The sequence below is a fragment of the Condylostylus longicornis genome, unplaced genomic scaffold, assembly GCF_029603195.1.
Source record: "Condylostylus longicornis isolate FDR11 unplaced genomic scaffold, ASM2960319v2 ptg000055l, whole genome shotgun sequence".
Taxonomy (NCBI): Eukaryota; Metazoa; Arthropoda; class Insecta; order Diptera; family Dolichopodidae; genus Condylostylus; species Condylostylus longicornis.
The window spans coordinates 6321622-6343087 of NW_026578024.1; the positions used below are offsets into that span (position 1 = coordinate 6321622).

The following is a 21466-nucleotide window of genomic DNA, read 5'->3' on the forward strand; positions in this document are numbered from 1 at the left end:
AAGAAAACTATATTATAAACGCATGTATGTCGAATTCTAGACTCTAACTAAGGCTAAAGCAATAAATATATACAAAAGCGCATTAATCGAAAATATATACAAAATTTCCTAGTAGTGCAATAATTACAAGCAATACGTCAACTCTTAAAATAAATTGAAAATTTTATTACAAAGTTAATAAAATTGGGAATTTATTCAAATAAACTTTTAAATACTTTAATATAAAATTTTCAATTATTATTCGTATAAAAAATACTTTTATAAATTATTTATGAATATTTAATTTGACTTCAGTTCTGACATTTTGTTTTCGAGTAAATTAACTTGTTATACAATTTATGATTAAATGTAGAGGTTAGATGCAAAAGTGTGCATATTCACTCAGAAGTAATATTTTAAGTACAATGAATACTTTTTTAAACTAAAAATTCAAGGGTTAGTCATAAGGCTACAGCCTTTATACATAAAAGTAACTTAAGGGATTGTAATGAGCTTTCAGAGTGGCGTTGTTATACTTTTGCATCTAGCTTCCACAAATATAGTATTATTTTTTCATAGTTAAGTAAAATATACCATATTAAAAAATTAACTATCTTGGCAGACACTGCAACAAAATTATCGTATGACCAATTTTCAAATCAACAACTAATTCATTAATAAAGAACTGAAAATTTTAAATACCAACAACAAATCTGAAATTGAATTCGAAAAAAAGAATAAGACTTCGGAAGGATTAGGATTTTATTATCAAGTGTTTTTTTAGTTTTCATTTAAATTCGTTAACTTTCATAATGAAAAATATAAGGTGCATTAGCTCAGCATTTCATAATGTGCAGTAGCTCAATTTCGATTTGACACTTTGTTCCGAGCGAAAATTTTACTCATTTTGGAACCTCTACCCGATGGGGTTGAAATGGGGTGGCAAGCGAACATAGCTGATGGGTATCCAATTACATCAGCACAGCCTCTGCCTCTCAACGCCAAATCTCACCTTCACGTAGTTCACCCTGCTAAGCTGAGCAATATATACCCTTATGAAAGATTCGGTAACCAACCCGGGTGGTGTAGTTTGGGTCAGTGAACAAACGAGATTGGCGGGCTACGCTATTGAATTGTAGTTTCATGAGCGATAGCTTCGTGGCGTCTGTCCTACAATAGGCGACCACAAACAGCGTCTGTACCATTTAGATGGCGGCTGATATATAAAGAAGGAAAACTACCGCAAACCCTCTAGAAAGCAAGGGGAAACCACTAGAGTATATTTTCCTAGATAAAATATTATGATAGTTAATACAGAAAACCAACGGCCCTAAGTCTCCGGCAATAAGAGGGTGCTAAGAATTCCCGGAGGTAAAACCAGTAAAAACAATAGAAAACAAAGCAATAGTAGATTTTTAAAAATTGGAACGTGGAATGTTAATAGCCTGTTTGAAGCTGGGAAGTTGGCAAACACAATAAAAGAAATGAACCGTTTAAACATCGATATATTGGGCCTTAGCGAAACATGGTTGCCAGACTCAGACGAATTACTGTCAGAAGGAGCCAAAATTTACTACTCCGGCAACAATACAAGTAATCATAGAAAAGGTGTTGGTATTATCGTTTCGAAAAAGGTTATTAACAGTGTCTGATAGAACAATGTTCATGAAAATAAATGCAAAACCAATAGCAATTAACATAATTCAAGTTTATGCGCCCACAGCAGACAAATCTGGAGACGAAGTTGATAACTTTTACAGTGAGATCGCAGAATTGTTAAAACTTACTAAACCACATGAAATAAATTTAATAATAGACGACTTTAGTTCAAAAGTTGGACTTGGAAAAGTTGAAAATATTGTTAGCCCATCTGGTTTGGGAGTCAGAAACGAAAGAGGAGACCGGCTCATACAATTTTGCCAAGAGGAATCGTTGAAAATTACAAATACGTGGTTCTCTCTTCCACCTAGATGATTATATACGTGGAGATCTCCTCAGGACGACATTAGCAATATAGTCCGTAATCAGATTGATTTCATTTTAATAAATCAAAGATTTGGCACATCAATAACCAAAGTAACAACATATCCGGGTGCCGATGTGCCGAGCAATCACAATCTACTTGTTTCGAAACTAAAAATTAAATTGACGCAAAAACGACAACATTCGCGTCATAAACAACTAGATTTAGAAAAACTAAATAATGATAATGTTAAAAATCAATCTATCATCGCAATCAATACTGATTTAAAAATGTTAAACTTAAATAATACCAATGTTTATGAATTGTAGAACCAAACAAAAAATGTTTTGAAAACAACAGCAAACAGAGTATTAGGCACAAAATGATTCACTCTTAAGCAGCAGTGGATGACCGAAGAGATATTTCAGTTAATGGAGGAACGAAGAAAACATCGACATAAAAATGAAAATGAATATAAAAGAATTCATCGAATTATAAGATCAAAAATAAGAGAAGCAAAAAATAATTGGTTGAAGAAGGAATGCGAAGAAATTGAGCACTTTCAAATGTTCATGATCATTTCAAATTACACAAAAAAATTAAAGAAATGTCAGGTGTTTATCGAAAGTCTAAGTTTTCAGCATTGATGAACGAACAAAATCAAATAATAAGTGATTCTATACAAGTACAAAAAACATGGAGAAACTATATTGAAAAATTATTTTCGGACACAACAAGACTAATTGAACTTTTTGTTGTACCATCTGAAACCAGGAAATTAACCGGTCCTTCAATAACAAAAGCAGATATGCAGATGATACCACTTTACTCTCCGACAGCACTTAGTGAACAAGGTGAACATATATAGCAAGGAAATGGGTCTTAACATCAACGCCAAGAAAACGATATATGATCATAAGCAGAAGTAACCAACCCTACAACAACAGCAAAATTCTCGTGGATAACATGCAAATAGAGAAAGTGGAACAATTTTAATATCTGGGAAGTTGGTTAAGTACTGATTGGACGTCCGATGAAGACATTCAATGCCGGATCGAAATGGCAAGAAACGCGTTCAACAAGTATAAAAGAGTGCTGACCAACCGAAATATCAATATGAAGCTTCGCTTACGTTTCGTTGAGTGCTATTGCTATATATGGTCAGTGTTGTTATATGGTGTAGAAACATGGTCCCTAAAAGTCAAACAATTCAATAAACTAGAAGCATTTGAAATGTGGGTTTGTAGAAGAATACTCAAGATACCTTAGGTGGATCATGTGTCGAACCAGGAAGTTTTAAGAAGAATGACCACAGAGAGAAAACCATTAAAAACAATAAAGCAACGAAAGCTAGCTTATTTTGGTCATATCATGCGTGGCTCAAAATACGAACTATTACAGCTGATCGTTGAGGGTAAAATTGAAGGCAGACGTGGCATTGGAAGGAAACAAATGTCTTGGTTAAGGAACATACGGCAATGGACTGGCGTAAGAACTATCGGAAAACTAGTTCAAAAAACTCAAAATAGAAACGAATATGCAGAATTAATTCAAAACGTCATTACATAGTATTTCGCTGACATTCATTAAATGGATTGCAGTAGAAGAAGAAGAAGCCCGATGGTTCACTTGCTACTTAAAATAACTTAGAATGGGACTTAAAAATTTTATTTTATTATAGAATTAAGGTTTTTTCTTAAATTTGTTAAAAATTTTACAAAAATTAATGTCCATTTCAAAAGTAATTTTAAGAATAACTAATGAAAATTTCGTTATGCAACTGCCAAACAAAAAGACGACGAAGAACGAGTTAAGGCAAAAAAATTTTTATTAAAAAATTTTTTCTCTTCGAACTGGACTCGGATCAGTGACCTACCGCTTCCTGGGTGGACGCTCTGTTAACTGATCTGCAAAGGAATTACCAGTAAATTGTTTTTCACATTGCTTTATACTGCAATCTACTTTATTACCAAGTATATTGTTTTCATAAGATGCTACATGAAATCTTCTATTTTGAAACACACAATCACAAGAACATGTAAACAGGTATTGAACATACATTTAAGGCATTGTGCCTATTACACTAATGATAGTACATGTAGTTCTTTACGCCCATTATTAATTTTAATAAGAATGTATAATGGTAATTTCTTCATAATTGCAGTCGTTATTCTTATAATAATTAATAACGAGCATAAACAACTACACGTTGTATTAGAAATTAGTAATAGTAATTTTAAGGTTTACATATGAAATTTTACAATTTTGTGAGATTTTTCACAAGACCTCAAAATATTTTAAATTAAAAATCAAGTACAAATATCGAATATTTAAGTAACTACTTGAAAGTAAATTAGAGTAGCTTTCAGTAAACCCTTCATCATTAAATTTTAAAACCATCAAATAATTTAACTGAAGAATTTGATAAAGAACACAAAATCATCATGAAATAATTTCCTTTTAATATAATTTTCTAATTTAAAATTTTCCAATGATGATTGTTAAAACTTAACAAAAAAATATCATCTTTTTGTAACAATTTTCTAAATTTTCCTCTATTGCTCTCTATCTAGGTACAGAATAAATTTAACCTTTTAAATTCTATGTACAAGAATAAAATAAAAATATTTTAATTTTAGTAAAGGAGAGAACAATAAAAAAAAACAAATTCTTGTAAATAATTTTAACATTCATCTTAAATGTGATATACGAGTAATACTAAAAACATATTTTGAATTACGAACACGTAATAATTTATCTACCATCATAATTTCAAAAATTGCTTTTCAAAATCCATTTTTCTATTTTGCACCTTCCATTTGTTATCCTTTAAGTTTTATTTTTCCTATTTTTTTTTTCTTAAAAAATTCTTTCTCAACTATAACAATATTTTCTGTACAGAAATAAAAATAAGAGAAAAAACTGCAATGTAATCGGAATAAGAAAATAAATTTGTTGCATAAATAAGTAGTAAAAAAAAAATATAAGATTTTTCGTAACAGGAAAGCACATAACAATAGACATTTTGAATTGCATATTATATAGTAGGTTTGTTATCATCAAATTTGAAATTGGAATTCGACCATAATAAATAATTGGATCCTTGTTATTTATTGAATATTATTTTTCAAGTTATTTTATGAAAATTTTCTAAATAAATTTATTCTTACATCACATTCCGAATAAAAAAATATGCCAGAAAAAATTAAAGAAAAAGAATTTTATTTAATTGCAATTTTGAATATTAGAAATAATTTTTATTAAATTGGTTTTTAAGAAAATTTTAGTCAACATTTAGTTTTTTTTTTCACTTATTCTTGAGAAGGAAAATTGGAATTGGCGTAAAATTTTCCATTTCAAAAATTTCCATTTTACTAGAATTCAGAAGTAATATTTCATATTACTCTCTTTCCCTGTAAGGTGTAAAATATTTTCAATTGAATTTTAGTTCAAACTACTATGCCTCATTTTAAATGTTGATAGGGTAATATTTCATATATTATTATTGAATCTCATAATTTTATAGGGTCAGTAGCTGCAGATTTCCAATATTAGAATGAAAATAATGTAAAAGAAACCAAATTTATTGAATTTAAATTAAATTCGGTTCAAAATGAAACTCACACAAGTCCTGCATAAATGTTTGAATAGACCAGGCATATTTTCGAAATTGATTCTGATCTTAAACGAATATAATCCCCAATGTAGATACTGCCAAATTTCTTATTCAATATGAGTAAAACTCACATTATGGATTTGAAACTCGAGTTATTTTCATATTTTTTTGTGGAAAATTTATGAGAAATAATTCTAAGATTTCTACTTCGGTATTAAAGTGTTTGCTGACTTTCAAATTCAAATAAATTTTTTACATTATTTTTTAATTTCATTGGATCTTTCAACAAGTTTAGTCTAGTATATTAAAAATTTAATAATATAAATCGCAGTAGCATCATCCTATTGAACCATAAAAATTTTGGAAAAAATTAAGTCACTCCGATGGCGACAAAGTTCCTAATTTAAATAAAATTTAATTCAAATTTTCTATTTTCTATTTTACTGATTTGACAGATTTAAATTATTGGTTTATCTTAACAACAATATGCTACCCGTTTTTTTCTCATCGTAAATGCTAATATACAATATGTACATACATACATATATATGTAACATACATATTTCGTATATTTTTTTTTTTTACATATTTATTTATTTTTAAACTCTTTTTATCATATTTCGATTAATATGGAAATTGTTCGAAACATACGAAATTTTAAAATTCCCTTGCAATATGTATTTGGGGTATAAAAAACAGCGTCATTTTGTATGTATAAAAGGTTTCACATAGTTATAAATATAGCAAAATATTAGAACAAGCCAGATTTGAGCGCCAAAAACAATTACAAGGGAGTGTGGTATTATAGGACAAACGTAAGGAAAAGATACGTTAGATAAAATTTTTCAAATTTCTATATGGTTGCTCATTTTAGGCTTTAAGGCACATTCTTTGCAATGGAATAACTTCTATCCTTCTACCTCTTTTGCTGTATGTACCATCGACTAACCAGCTTGGTCATATAAATGTAATATAATCAAATTTTGTTGCTGTTAACTATATAACAAAAACGTTCTGATGATCCTTGGCCTAATCAAAGTCCAGTACACGAAAAGGCTACCATCAAGACAATTTTTTTCAAGAAATTTTAATTTGTTTTAAATTCGCTAATATTTTTAAATACCACACATAGTATTTAATTAGGATATTGGAATACTAAATACTTCAACTTTTTTCCATGGGCGTAATTTTCAGTTTTATTTTTTGGCATATAAAATTGTTGCTATCTGCTTTTAGAAACTCAACTAAGAAATTCCGATTCAGCAGCGTGGCAACGTGTAATGTAATTCAGGTATCTGTACATTATTATATTATGCATTTTGCAATTATTTTTTTCCAAAACATGCAAGTAAATATGAATTGAATATTTGTAGGAATGTATGTGTGTATGTAGGTGAACGAATCTAAAATTCTATTATTATTGAAATAAATGCATGTGAGCTGAATGCCCTTATAGTAAATTTTATCATATAAGTATTTATATACGTAAATAGCTTGATTTTATATTCAAAAATAATGTAATTGTATTTGATTGCCATTATTTATTTCATCATAATGTAATCGTACAATCTTTATAGTCTACAGACACATTCACGTAATATGCATATACATAAATATTCATGTGAATGAATTATTGTTCAATATTATTGTACACCTTAAGTTTTTTTTATATACCATCAAATTATTATTTTGAAAAACATGTAAAACACGTGATCTTCATGTAAAATAAATATAATGGTTAGATTGACAGACAGAAAGAGACAATATGGAAAAAAATGGTTATTTAATATTTTCCTTTCACATATTCAATTTATTGTTATCTGTATACAATTACGTAGTATAAGAGTTGGCTAGCTCTATCTATACCTGCATTTGTTGTGCTCTGATACAATAGAAATTATGAGTGACTATTCTGCTATGAGTGTTATAAAATGTATATATTATGATTTTTTTGTTCATATAGGTAATATTTTTATTTAAATAAATTGATAATGTCATTCAAGGCGACAAATGAGCAATTGATAGAAAAATATTTAATATTATAACCAGGAATTTACTCGACGAGCAAATTCTGAACAAAATTAAATATTCTCTACAACATATAAAACCTATAGAACCTACGAAACGTCTGTCTGTAAGGAATGGTTGGAAAATGGGTCGAGTCCAGTTGAACAGCAAAAATTTTTCAATTTTATATAATATTATTAATCTGCCTTGAAACGCTGACTTCAGTTGATTTTGTCATCCACCTTTTCTTCATTTGCATACGAAAAAATTTTCGTGTTTATTTCTAAAACAAGAAAGTAATTTTCCTCTTTTAAAATTGCTTTGGCTTGACGTTTCTTTTCGTTGTTTTTTCGTATTTTGCCCATTTCTTAAATTTTGAGGAAAACTTGACCATTTCCACACTAAATTTTGTAGTTATTTACAACTAACCAAAAAGGTAGTTACTTCCACTGGTTTTCACGTCCACATTATGTTCTTAATCCTTTCGCAAGTTGTTATAAAAATTGAATTCAAATATTGTGTGCAGATACTCTCAAAATTTTTCAAACTTCATAAATTTTTTTTAGTGTATTTTTCATAGTTAAGCATTGAAAATGTTCCAATAACTTTTTCATCTTTTTGTTCGTAAAATTCGAGTAGGCTGGAGAAGAGAATGAAAATTTTTTTGGATTTTACAACAAACAACTAAATGTGTGTTTTAAATTTAAAAATTTAAAATTGAAGCTAAATATTATTGAATTAGACTCGGAAAACTAAGGACTTTACAAAATGGTCCTTAAAGGCAATTTAATTAGAAAATGCTTACCTTTAACATTGTAACTCCTCATCCACACAAAATAATTCAGAGTAGTCAAAATTCCAAAATTTAAAAAAGATTAGTTTAACATTAGGAATATGAATATTTTTGGTATCCAAGAGTTAAAAAACATGTCCTGGATCCGGAAGTCGAAAATATCAAATTTACCTTTTTTCTCTTTCCATATACAAAGAACCGCGTCATTCAGTAAAAAATTAAAAAGCAACAGTAGATCGTAAATGAATTTAAATTCCCGTTTTTTTTTTCCTCATTTTGTTAAATATATTCTGACACCGTTATTTATGTTAAATTAAGACAAAAAAAACTTTATTATTCCAAGTGAAATTTTAACAAAAATTTCTTATTCCATTTATTCCCATTTTCATTTCCTATTTCTTTTTTCAAAAAAGTTCGAATAAACGGCATTTTCATATTAAATTTTCGTTTTTTAAATACAATTGTGAAAAAAAATCAGTTATTTTCCATAATGGATTCACCTTCTTTCTTGCATAATAAGTTACACATATACAGATACAAGAATAGTGCATTAATAATAACGTAAAAGGTAATGATTGTCAAAAACCCCCATTGATATGCAAAATAATATTTTATTAAAAAAATTTTTAAATTATTTTCTTTGTATTTTTGAGAAATGTCGTCTTTTTAAATAACAAAAATTTTACCAATATTTATCATTCGAAAATTATGTAACAGTGTTTCAAGCACAAAAAAAAAATTTTTTTTTTTTTAAAAAAGTTTGCTTTATTAAATTTTTAATGCACTTAAAAAAAAATTTCCCAAAATAATTTTGTTAGTAATTTCCTCATCTACGTCTGTCAAACATTATTCATAATAATTACATTTTTTGTTTGGCCCAAATATCCTTCTAATTAAAATCATTACAGAAGTATTTCTCTCGATTATCTTATTCTTCTCCCAAAAATATGCAATATGAGAACAAATTAATAAATTTAAAGAAATTTTAATAACTCAAATTTTTTAAGAGAAATGTGCTACATTGCAAAACATTACTTGATAACAGAAACCTAAGTATATGATTAAAATATTTTTAATGATTTTACAGCTGTTTATTTACTTAAAAGTAAGTAGGGCACATAATAACATTGTCTACATTCATTATGTGTTATAATAAAGAAAACTTCAGTATAAATAAATTTTCAATTTAAAATGTGCACACAGTGAGCCTGTTTTCTTGGCAAATTTCGCATATGTTGTAAGTTAAATTTAAGGCAACTGGGGCCGTAATTGGACATTAAATTAATTAAAAAATGCGTCTATATTTTAAAAGTTGTTGAAAGCTTCTAGATATTTCATATCTACTTTTATACTTAAATTTCAAGCATATTATTATTTAGTTAGGAATTGAATATCTAAATTCTTGATCTGAAAAGAAATTATGAAATTACAATATAATTAATCGCTTTTTGCTAAAATTTGTTCAAAACTTACAATATAAAATTACCGAAGACCAAATTCATTCTTTAATACTTCATTATTTAATATCACGTCCTTTAGCGTATTTTGAGAATCCCCTTTGTAAACTTACGAAAAAGCGTGTTATAAATTATTTTATTTATTAAAATTCTTTTAGTATAATTTTTATCTTTAATTTTATTCATTTTTATACGATTATTATTTTATCTGCTACAATATTTATATACCAATATTTCTTTGTAAACCCTGGTTATCATTTTGTATCTATAAAATCGCATTAATGAATTTTTCTCGCTTTATCAGATTTCGGGCTATTCTTGGTAATCAATTATTCGTTACGTAAATATTTACAAAATAAATTTTTATGTTTATATAATTTTTCTAATTATGCGTCCAAAATATAAAGTTTCCTATATACAAAAGGCAAGAAAAAAATCATCTTAATTAATATGTCCTTTATAACAATGTTATTTAATTACAAAGAAAAATCAAAGGGGATTTGAAAGTAAATTACAAAATTTTTACTTTCGTTTTGTTTTTGTTTTCCCCACCCAATCTTATATACATATATCAATATTCACACTTTTTTGTAACAACACCGATATATTTATTATATTCGATTTAAATCGATAATCGAAAACATGATTTTGCTATCTAAATCAGTATTTTAATTTATTCTATTATTTTCTTCTCTTATCATTTTTTTTTCCTCATTCTTTTTTTTTCATTCTCATCCGATATTTTACCATTAATTGATGATTTTAATTAAAAATAACGACCTTTTAATTAATAATCTCGATAAAGATAAAAAAAAAGAAGGGAACAAAAATATACGAATAAAAATCAACACAAGCCAAAAACAAAAAAATCCTTAAAATTCTTCATAGTTATCATTGCTATAAAATATACAAAGCACTATATAAATATTTGTCCGTAGCTATATATTGTGATCTATAAATGTGATTGCTAAGACCCAAGTTCACCTCAAAAATTTTATTGTACAAACATATATTTAAATTTTAAATATCTGTAAAACTTTATACCAATAAAATATAGGGTGAAACTGAAATTTTTAAATTAATGTTTAATTAAAGTCTATTTCGTAGTATCATTGAATGGGAATATTCAATTTGAAAAAAAATTAACGGGAGAAAATAAGACATTGTAAGGCTTCTGTATGGCTACAGATAGTTTAAGAATAATTCTTAGAAGAAGTTTCCAAATCTGAAAATATGGAGTTGAAAAGCGATTATTCAAATACATAATTATTACTGTCCCGAAGAAAATTCGGGATATAATTCGAAAATTTGCTGATAATGTTACAATTATAACAATTAGAAATAAGAGCTTTGGATAATCACAATATACTTGGAAATTAAATGTCAATTTTATGCCACCTTTATTATTTTTCCTTTGACACCCACAATTAAAAATACCACAACTGTCTCTGTTATGTAAAATAAAAATTTGTATTTATAAAAAATATTTTTTACAATATCAAAAATGGATACCAAACAGGACACTTCAGCTCTATTGCAGAAGGATAATATTTTAATTGTTTTTTCTCTTCTAATTTAATAACGACAAAATTCTATCTATCAATTATATTTTTCGCGTTTTTAATACTGTTATATTTTTTATCTTTGCATTTTCTGTTGCTTTACTAAAATATAACAGAATCTTATTATTATTATTATATTGTTTTTTATTATAGATAGTTATTTATTTAACACTAACAAGTATTTATTGTTTCTTGTACAGGTATTGAATAGAAATGATTTGGAAACGTGGTAAACTTATTAAATAAAGACGTAAATAAATTAAGATATAAAGATAAATTAAAAAAAATTATAATAGTAAATCAAATTAACTCTTATTTTTATCTCTAGAAATTGAAAAATTTTCTACTTAAAAATGCCACAGTTTTATGAACAGAATCGTTAATAAAACCTACTGGTAATTTGTATAATGTGTTCAAATCCCAACCTAATAATATATTGGATTTCAAAGAATCAGACTTCATTTTTGTTGCAGCCAAACGAAAATTTTACAACTCTACGTCGCAACTCACTACTGCTCACTACTCATGTACTAATTACACAATAACAATAGATTCATGAATTGGGTGAGTACTTCAAGTACTGCACAAGTAAAATTAAATGTAATTCTCATTCAGCCGATCATGCATTCCAAAGTAAATGAAGTCATGTTCCTTAAATATATTTCGTGGTCCGTGGAGTTAAATTATTGGGTGACCATGATATTGTTCTTGTTGATACTTTAACAAGTAAGCATTCTATTGTGTATAAGACCACTTATTCAAATCTCATTACCTCAACTCCATAATTCCTATTTAATAAAAAGGAAAAATGCATATTCAAATATTTTAAAAATATATTCGAGTTCTTCTAATATTCAAAATAATTCCATTTTTGTTTATTTCCCACTGGAGTCATTGATAAAATTTTGTAAATGATTTAAAAAAAATCTTCCATTTTTAGTTATCAAAATTTAATAAAAGAAAATAATTTTTTTTAAGGTTTCCTCTTACTTACTCTTCCCTGCTTTCTAATGATGATTAAAAATTCATTGATTAATTTTTAATTATTCCCTATTAGAAAATAACGATACAAAATTCAAATGAAATTTTAAGATTCTCCTTAAAAATGAACAACATTACAACATTTTATAATCCTATAAAAGCTCAATTCCCCAAATGAACATGAAAGTTTTTTTATCTCAGTTGTCTCCATCATTTATTGAAAAGAAATTTCTGGATGATTTCATATTATTATAAGAATATTGTTGAATACAAGATCTACTCGACTACTAGGAGATTTTATTATTGTAATCGTAAAGCAATTTTAAATTAGTGCTACTGTGAAATTCTTTAAAGTTTTTTGTTAATGTTTGTTTTAATATAGCGATCGTAGTATGTCAGATCTGTTTTCCTGCCTTTCTATTTTGCTATACTTAAAATGTTTTATAAACTCAAATTTTACTAAAGAAGTTTCTATAACCATGACTCTGTGTAAAATTATACGGCAAACACACATGAAAATATTTATTAATACACTGTCCAGTTCAACCTGTACTCATCTAATAATGAAAATCTTACTCTATTTGTTTCTAGATAAGGAATCGTATATCAGTTAGTTCTCCTAGTTTCTAATTTTATTTCTGTATTTTCAATTAATTCACCTGCATTTTTAGGTACTCGTATCTATAATTTGTTTTTCTGTTGATAACAATAAATAAAATCTTTAGTGATGCTTTTACTTGTAAAGCGTATTTTTATGAATCTCAATCCACTTCACCATCATAGACCCTAAAATACAATTTTATTTAACTATCTTAAAAATAATTTTAATCTTTAAAGATCTAGACAATTGCCTTATTAACATTCCATATAATTTTTATAGGATTCGGCGTTTTTATACGCAATTCATATTTACAAAATATCAATTTTAATAAATGACCTTTCCTAATACTTGTCTATGTTTCTTATGAATAGGGCTACAATTTTCTTATATATTTTATCCTAGATTTTGAAAGTATTACCTTTCCCAAAGTAATGCATAACATAAAAAGAATCTGGCAATAAAAATTAAAGTAGTTCAAGGACACAAAACATTTTGATGTGAGTAGTTGTATCTTGGTCAGAATATATTTATGTACATACGTAACGTGTGTTATCTTTACATTAGCTCTTAATATTTTATAATATTCTGGTAATTTAAAGCGAAATATAAAGTTGTCACGTTTTCTTTTTATTTTTGGTCATACGAAATTATGTCGTAAGTATGTTATTTGTCATAATAAGTAAAATACTGTATGTACTATATTTGTATGTATATAATGTATGTAACTATTATGTGAATCCGTCTGACATATTCCACATATAGGTATATACATAAGTAGATACATATATTTTATTACGTATATTTAAATATACATTGTGTATGTACCGTTAAGAATTTCTGTCAAAGTTAATGTTCTTATTATCTTTTACTTTGTCTTCTATAACATTTTTTTTTTGCAATTACCAGTTCCTGTACATCTTTTCATCGTTTTGACATTCTTTAACATAAATTACATTATTTTTTATATACATACATACTTGTACAAACATATTATACCAAAAGATATTGAAGTGAACCTTATACGTGATCGATCAAGCTACTATCAACAAGTCTACTAGTACCGATTCATTTAAGCAAAAGGTAGAGTTATCAGGCGAAAATATTTTCAATACCTGTTCAATATTTGTTCTTGTTCTAGAAACCCTACTTCTCTGAAAGCCCTTATATGCTTCGGGTTATTTTAAAATAAAATAAGAATGTATAGTTTAATCGTTAATAATCGCAGGATATCTAATTAAAGTCCTTGGAATCTAATTTCCTAAAAACGTTGATTACTCTCAGCGTAAAAACATGAGATCTGTTAATTCTATTCTCAAATATTTGATCAATAAGTTGATTATTCTCTTTTCCTTTATAAGAATACATAGCATAGAGCTATATTAGTGCACAAATTCAAAAACAGTCACAGACATACTGAAAGATCCACAGTCATGATTTATCTATATCAATTTGCTCTTCCGATGAAATTTTTATGTTAAACACTAATTTTTAATTCCGATGAAATTTTGTCGTTAAGTTATGCAGAGTGTTGCGCATAAGGTGGCAAATAACTTGAGGAATGTTTGATCAATTTCCAGCAAAAAATTGTATGGGTGGACGGGAGGGGGAGATGTAAATATACTCGTTTTCGAGCTCCAGGCTATTGAAAAAAAAGTACTGAACTTTTTTTTTGCATATAAATAAATGCTTTTAAATTCGGAAACATGCAACATAAAGTTATCAGTAGGAGCTTGTCTTACAGGCGATTGATTGTTTTTTAATTTTGGCCTTACAATTTATTAGATTTGAGCCTCAGTTTTCGAGATTAAGCTCATCAAAGTCAGATTTTTTTTTTGTTTTTTTAATTTTTTTTTTAGAAAACTCGATGCGCCGCGATGAGATCGAAAAGTTAACCAATATAGATCTAATTGATCAAAGAATCATCCCTGAAGTTATTTTCCATCTTATGCGAACCACTCTGTGTATGAAAAAATTATGTGAAATTTTATACGAAAGCAATACCTACCTTATTATGATGCAATATGTGTGATCTGAATAAATTAGAACTACATTATGTAGTTCTAATTTCCTAGTATTCTAGTATTCTTAATTTGATACGCAAACATTTGATAAGGAATACTAAATGTTCACAATAATTCGGAGATTTTTGGTTCGATACGCAGTATTTTTCTCAAAATATTTTTAAAAACCAACTAGCATAAACCCCCTATGATAATGGTCACGAACAAACATTTCAATTTTTCTGTAAGAAAAAAAGTTCAGTTGGCTTTTTCAAAATAATGCTAACATTCCATTTGTCCCAATACGTCATTGGAATTATTTTTAACAGTTCATTGGTATTGCTTATTCATTCAGAAAATTAGTATAAGAATTCAAAGGCAATACAACTAACGCACAATTATTTCAGAGAACAGTGATGATTCAAGAACAAAATGTGCAAAAAAGGCGACTAAGATTTTCCAAATTACTTTACTGCTAAAATAATAATATTAAGTTTATTATTGAACTGATATTATTTGAACGCCTTAAAGCTCCATGTTTTAAACTCAAACACAATTTGCATTATTACGGACCACATTGGAAACTATAAGGGAGGTGATGTGATGGTATCAAGCTTCAGATATCGAGTTTTTGGTGGGAACGCACTTTTCCACAGTAGAGAAGCGTGAAATAAATTATTTTTCGGTCTGTCCGCTGTCCGCTGTCCGCGATCTGTGTTTACACGTGTATCATAAGTTTGACTGAACCGATTTTGATAAAATTTTATATGTGTGTTTATTTCGTGTATGTCACGAATTTTTTGGGATACGTCAGATCTCGGGTACTTGACTTTTTTGACAAATCGAACTAATTGATGGGATTTATTGAAACTTAATTTTTGAGTTTTAATTGTTATGGAAACTAACTGGTGAATTTTTCAGGAAACTCTAGTAGCACAAAGTGAAACTCCACTAAGAGCCAAAATTACATTTTTCTAAATATGTTCAATAAAAGCTTACTAACTTGCTTAAATTTGTAAAGAATATTGTTTGAAACTCATTTTCGTGATCTTCTGTAGCACTTTCACTACACTCGACAATACAATATATTGCGGCCGGTCATGTGCTGAGCACATCCGATTTTTTTTTTCACAACAAAATAATTATATGGAGAATTCCGGAAAAGAGATAAAGAAATATTTTATTTTCCAAAAAAAATTATTTTTCGTAATCACATAAACAGAATAAAAACAATAATAATACTCTAAGCGGGAAAAATATTAATTTTGTAATGTCAATAATAAGATTACAAGTAAAATTTAATATGTTTGGCTTAAATTTTACAACTCAACTATGGGATTTCTTATGAAGAACATTCATTATATTAATTTTTTTACAAGGTTGATAATTAGTTGAAAATAATTCAATTTCACTAGAATTGTTAACATTCCCAAATTTGTTTAGCATTTAAGTTATTCTCATAGTGCCACAGCCGCATGAGTAATAACAAGACACAACTAATTGGACTTTAAATTGATAGAAATCATGATCACGAGTGGAGTAACAGTTCTCAAATTTTATTTTCTATCACATTATAATAAAATAATCTATGCATAATAAGAAATTATTTTTAGAAAAAGCTTATGATAAGCATAAAAACTTTTTACGCTACTTTTTCATACATTTTCAAGATCAGGTCATCATGGGTTATCTGTAAAACACTGAACTGCTGCAAATATAAATTTTATAAAATTTATTTAAGCTTTTATTAATTTTACTAAACAATTATTGTAGGCATCTAAATTGAATTTAATATTTAACTCATTTTCAATTTTTAATTGAGAAGCTTATAGTAATTAGTTAGTGCAAATTTAAAGAAGCTGCATAAAATAATAATAACTAAGGCAACTAAAAGTATGTAAATTAAATTTTCAATTTAATGTGGTAAAAATTTTTTTGTTTATATTTTAGTGGATTTTAACGCAATAAAATTGCAAAATTGCTTGCTTTTAGGAATATTGATTTTAATTTCAAGTAATAGTTTAGCTTCTCCAATAACAGGAATAGAAAGTACAACGTTAACTCCTGTTACTAACAGTAACAGTGAAAATAATGATGAAAAAATATTCGTTTCAACTATCACAATTAATTTAAAAATGAAATTGAATTCTACTAAAGATGTTGATATAGAACAATTTTTCAGTGCTGAAGATTGCTCATGTGAAAATCGTTCAAAAAACAATAGCTCAGGATTAAAATTAAGTATAAGTATAAATAATAGAGTAATAGATGCCAATCAAATTTTAAATATTAGTTTAACTAGAGACACCAAACAAGAAGAACCAATCGTCACTACTACCGAAGAAATTTCAACTAACTTAGATATAAATAATGATTTAAAAACTACTCAAACTTTAACAAATACAACAAATGAAATTATTAATCAAACAGAATCTTTAAATAGCCATGATGAACTTGATCTTGATTCACTCGTAATTGAAACTATAGAATTATCTGACGGTAAATATATTGGACCAAAAAATTTACCATCACATTGTTCGCCTCATTATACTTGCCGCAAGAAAACTAGTATTACAAAAAATGAAAAAATTTGCATTTTGTATGTTATGATGTATATAGATTGTGGTGGTGAACCAATACAAGTTCATCCAAAAGATTGGTCTAGAACAATTGATATTAATAAGATAACAATAGAAGAAAATGATTTAAGTGAAACTAAAAATGGAGAAAAATTTAAACAAGCACCAGTACATATGGTTGATTTTCCATGTCAACCAAATTATTTACCTGATCGTCGTGGTATTTGTAGAGAAGTTTGGTGAAAATACAGTTAATATTGATTATAAATTATAAAAACAGTATTTTTTTACTAAAAATACTTAAACAAATAAAATGCTTGATAATTAATTAAAATTATTTTAAAAAATTTGATAAATAAAAAATGTGCAATCTACTTGTAAAATACGTAAACAATATTTGATATTATGTCTGTAAATAAGTTGTACCATGGTTAGTTTAAGCGTACCTACATGGAGCATTATGTAAACGAGCGTTTTTGTGCGGAAATTGAAAGTGCGGTTTAAATTTGTAAAAATTATTCTACCAATGTGAACGTTTTAATAAAAACTGTTCGGAGCAGTAACCAGATCATGCTTTGGTATTTAACCCTGTGTTTGAGCTATCTCACAACCATAGGCTGAAAATTCTCATATTATAATTTTAACTTTTGTATAAGATTCATAACAAGAACACTGTATTTTTGCTTATGTTCTTATTAATCTGTGTTCATTATACCAAAAATATTTAAATTGATAATCTTTCGAGACATAAAACACAATTGTTTTCTTATATTTCTTATATAACACTGCAATATTGTGTTTATTCATGGCATTTTATTAAAAGAAATCTATTTTCCATAAGTATACAGGTTTGTATTCAATTTTTTGTTTTCTTTAACGCTTGATTGTGCTCCTCTTCGGATAAATAATGGTGATATTCGATTCATCAAGAACGTTTTATTAAAAAATTTGGTTTTAAATAGTGTCATATTTAAAAAATGCTAGTTGTTGTATGTGGTGAGTGGCATTTACATGACAAAGTAACCAATATTATATTGTTATACAAAAAGTTTTCCAAAATTCAATAATAAGCTTCCACAAAATATTATCAAATTTAATCTTCTAAAAATGAAGCCCTTATTATTTTATTAATTAAATTATCTAAAGCACAGCTACAAAAATACAACATGCAACTAAAAAGAGGTCTCATCTGAATTTAAAATACTTTATCATTTGTGTATAAAAAAATGTACAATAATAATAATAATTACTTCTGTTTTAACATGACATTCTGTAAACAAAAGAGGCCATTATAGTAAACAAAAACCATGACATTTAGTGGTAGTAAAAGCAAGAAAACAAGTAAATCAATAACAATGTTCATGTACGTGGGAAAAAGAGAGAAAGAAATTAAAATATTTAAAAAAATCTGAAATTTTTCACTTATAAAAATTAAAAGTTCACTATTCCATCACTAATACCATGTTTAACATTTAATTTAATTGTTACATGATAAAAAATATGATAAGATAAAATTGTAAATTCTCCATTTTTCTTCTGATGTTTTTCCACATTGTTGTGTGCCGTTGTTTCATGAGGTTCACTTTAATATACTGAATAAATTAAATAATAATTATAATTGTATTTCTACATACACTTACTATATTTATGTAGGGTAGGGGTACATTACATGCATAAATGTAGGTAACAAGTATTTTTATGTATATTACATTGTCGTAAATAAAAAATCCCTGAGAGAACTACACGACCAAATTTGAAAAAATAAATAAATTTCTCTTTCATTTTTCATTTTTTTTACCTAAAATACTTCTGTAAAATGTACGAACACTATTTTTATATTCTTTAATCCGCTTTCATCATATACTCAAGAGGGAGAGTAATTACCGTTATATTAATTTTCATTAACCATGCAATAAAGCTATTAAGATAAAATAAGGTGGTGCGGTAAACGTCTATCATGTCGTCATTTTCTAAATTTTAAAAACTATATATGAAAAATTCTGAGTATTATGCAAAATGAAAATAAAAAGGAGAAATAAAAATTTAAAGTGACAATGAAAATAAAAATTATGTAAGTGCCGGGGAATTTCATTATAATTATAATGATTTTTGTTATAATTTAATTTAACAGGATGAAAACTGAAACATTTCGTTCATTATGTACATGTGTACAGCACCGGATCTACCATATATGCAAAGTAAGCACTTGCAATGAACACCAGTTTTCTTCATTACTCGTTTTCCAAAAATTTATTTCTTTCTATTTACAGTGAATTATTTTGATAACATGTATCTTTAGACAAACATTGCAATACTCGTACAACTAAACTTAAAGTTTAATACCAGGTTTTAATTCAATGACTAATCTTGCATTCAGCATAATTAAGTTAGGAGAAAGTAATTTATTATGGGCAATGGGCAATGCTTATTGCATATTGTTTCTTGCTTGGAAAATGAGAAGGAAGGCACTGTTTTTAGAAACCACATAGGGCACCGATCAAGGGAAAACAGGGCCTGCATATGTACAACGTATATAATATGTGTACTAATTACGTACTTGGTGTTAAGTTTTTAAGTTAAATTTCTCGCTGACCTCAACTTTATTTAAAATGTAAAAATTAATATGAAGAAATTATTATTAAGACTAAAAATTCAATATGCTTTTTATGAAATTTTCAAGATGTTATTCAGAAAACTTTAAACATTTGTCTATGAATTTTATATTAATAGAAAATTTAGTTCTCTTCATACCATTCATTCTCGTAATACCCGTGTGTAAATATACAAAATTTGAATAAAATTGGTTATAATACACAAAAAAAAAATCTGGTGTGGTCGGAACATAACCGACCGTATTTTTAAAGTTTGACAAAAATCGTTTTTCTAATAATTTTCAGGAATTTATTCGAAACAAATTGGTTGAGGTGAATATCACTTAAACAGTTTATTCCAAATTCTATACAAAGTAAGAAGTTAATCTTTTTAGTTAATCTTCCTAGCAAAATGTAAATTTCTGTCCTAGTATAGAACTTCGTTCATTATAGTCATCCAGTTTTACGGAAAATTTTCCTAGTTATTTTTTTTACCAATCAGATGACCTGATCGTGAAATGTATGAAAAAAATTTAGACGTCAATTAATTACCTTGATATTGCTCTTTAATATATAAAGTTTGATGCCATTACAATACCTTCCTTATCATATTCAATACAATCGGTAATATGTAATCTTATAAATCTTCAACGCGCGTTTAAACGACAACAAATTCATTTAACAATTTTATTTATCAATTTGCTGTCACCATTCAGTGTGAAAGATTGAAACAGAATTTGAATTGAAAAGGAAAAACTAAATAAAAATATTTTGACTTTAAAACCACACACACCAACTTTATCGTTACTACAAACTGTCAATTTATTGTTTGGTAAAGTTAAGGAATAACAAAAACTATCCTTCTCTTCATAGGGATAAGCAATATTTTTTTTGGATAAAAAATCAAATTGAGAAGTTGGGTAGAGTTGTACTGAAAACAAATTTTCAATCTTCAAATTTGTTCCAGTATCCTTGCTGCACTTATTGTTATTAAAATTGTGGAAACTTGAATGTTTTTACAAACTTACGATAAATTGGTTGAATTTTTTGTTTAATCACCACAACGTTTCACTGAAGGCACTCCCAAAGGCTTTTATTATTCAACATTTCATTCAACGCGTATTTATCCTTTATGATATCCAAGCATTACACATGGAATATGAATTTCATAATACACAAATAAAAGAAAACTTTTAACACAAACAAATTCAATTATAGAAAAATTCAATCTGTGAAATAATTCAAATCCAGTTTTATAAAAGTTTTTCTTTAATGCAAAAAAGAAAAAGTAGTTTAAGCTTCAATTTATCTACATAGTGACAAAAGTTTTTTTTTTA

At 27.1% G+C, this 21466-nt stretch overlaps 1 protein-coding gene across 1 annotated transcript; it reads left to right on the forward strand.

Annotated features, from left to right (window-relative positions):
* Positions 1-16768: 16768 nt before the first annotated feature.
* On the forward strand, positions 16769-18185 carry LOC129612007 (uncharacterized). Its single transcript, XM_055525450.1, has 2 exons — positions 16769-16852; positions 16910-18185. Coding segments are annotated over exons 1-2 (873 nt in total). The 5' UTR covers positions 16769-16851; the 3' UTR covers positions 17782-18185.
* The last annotated feature ends 3281 nt before the right edge of the window (positions 18186-21466 follow it).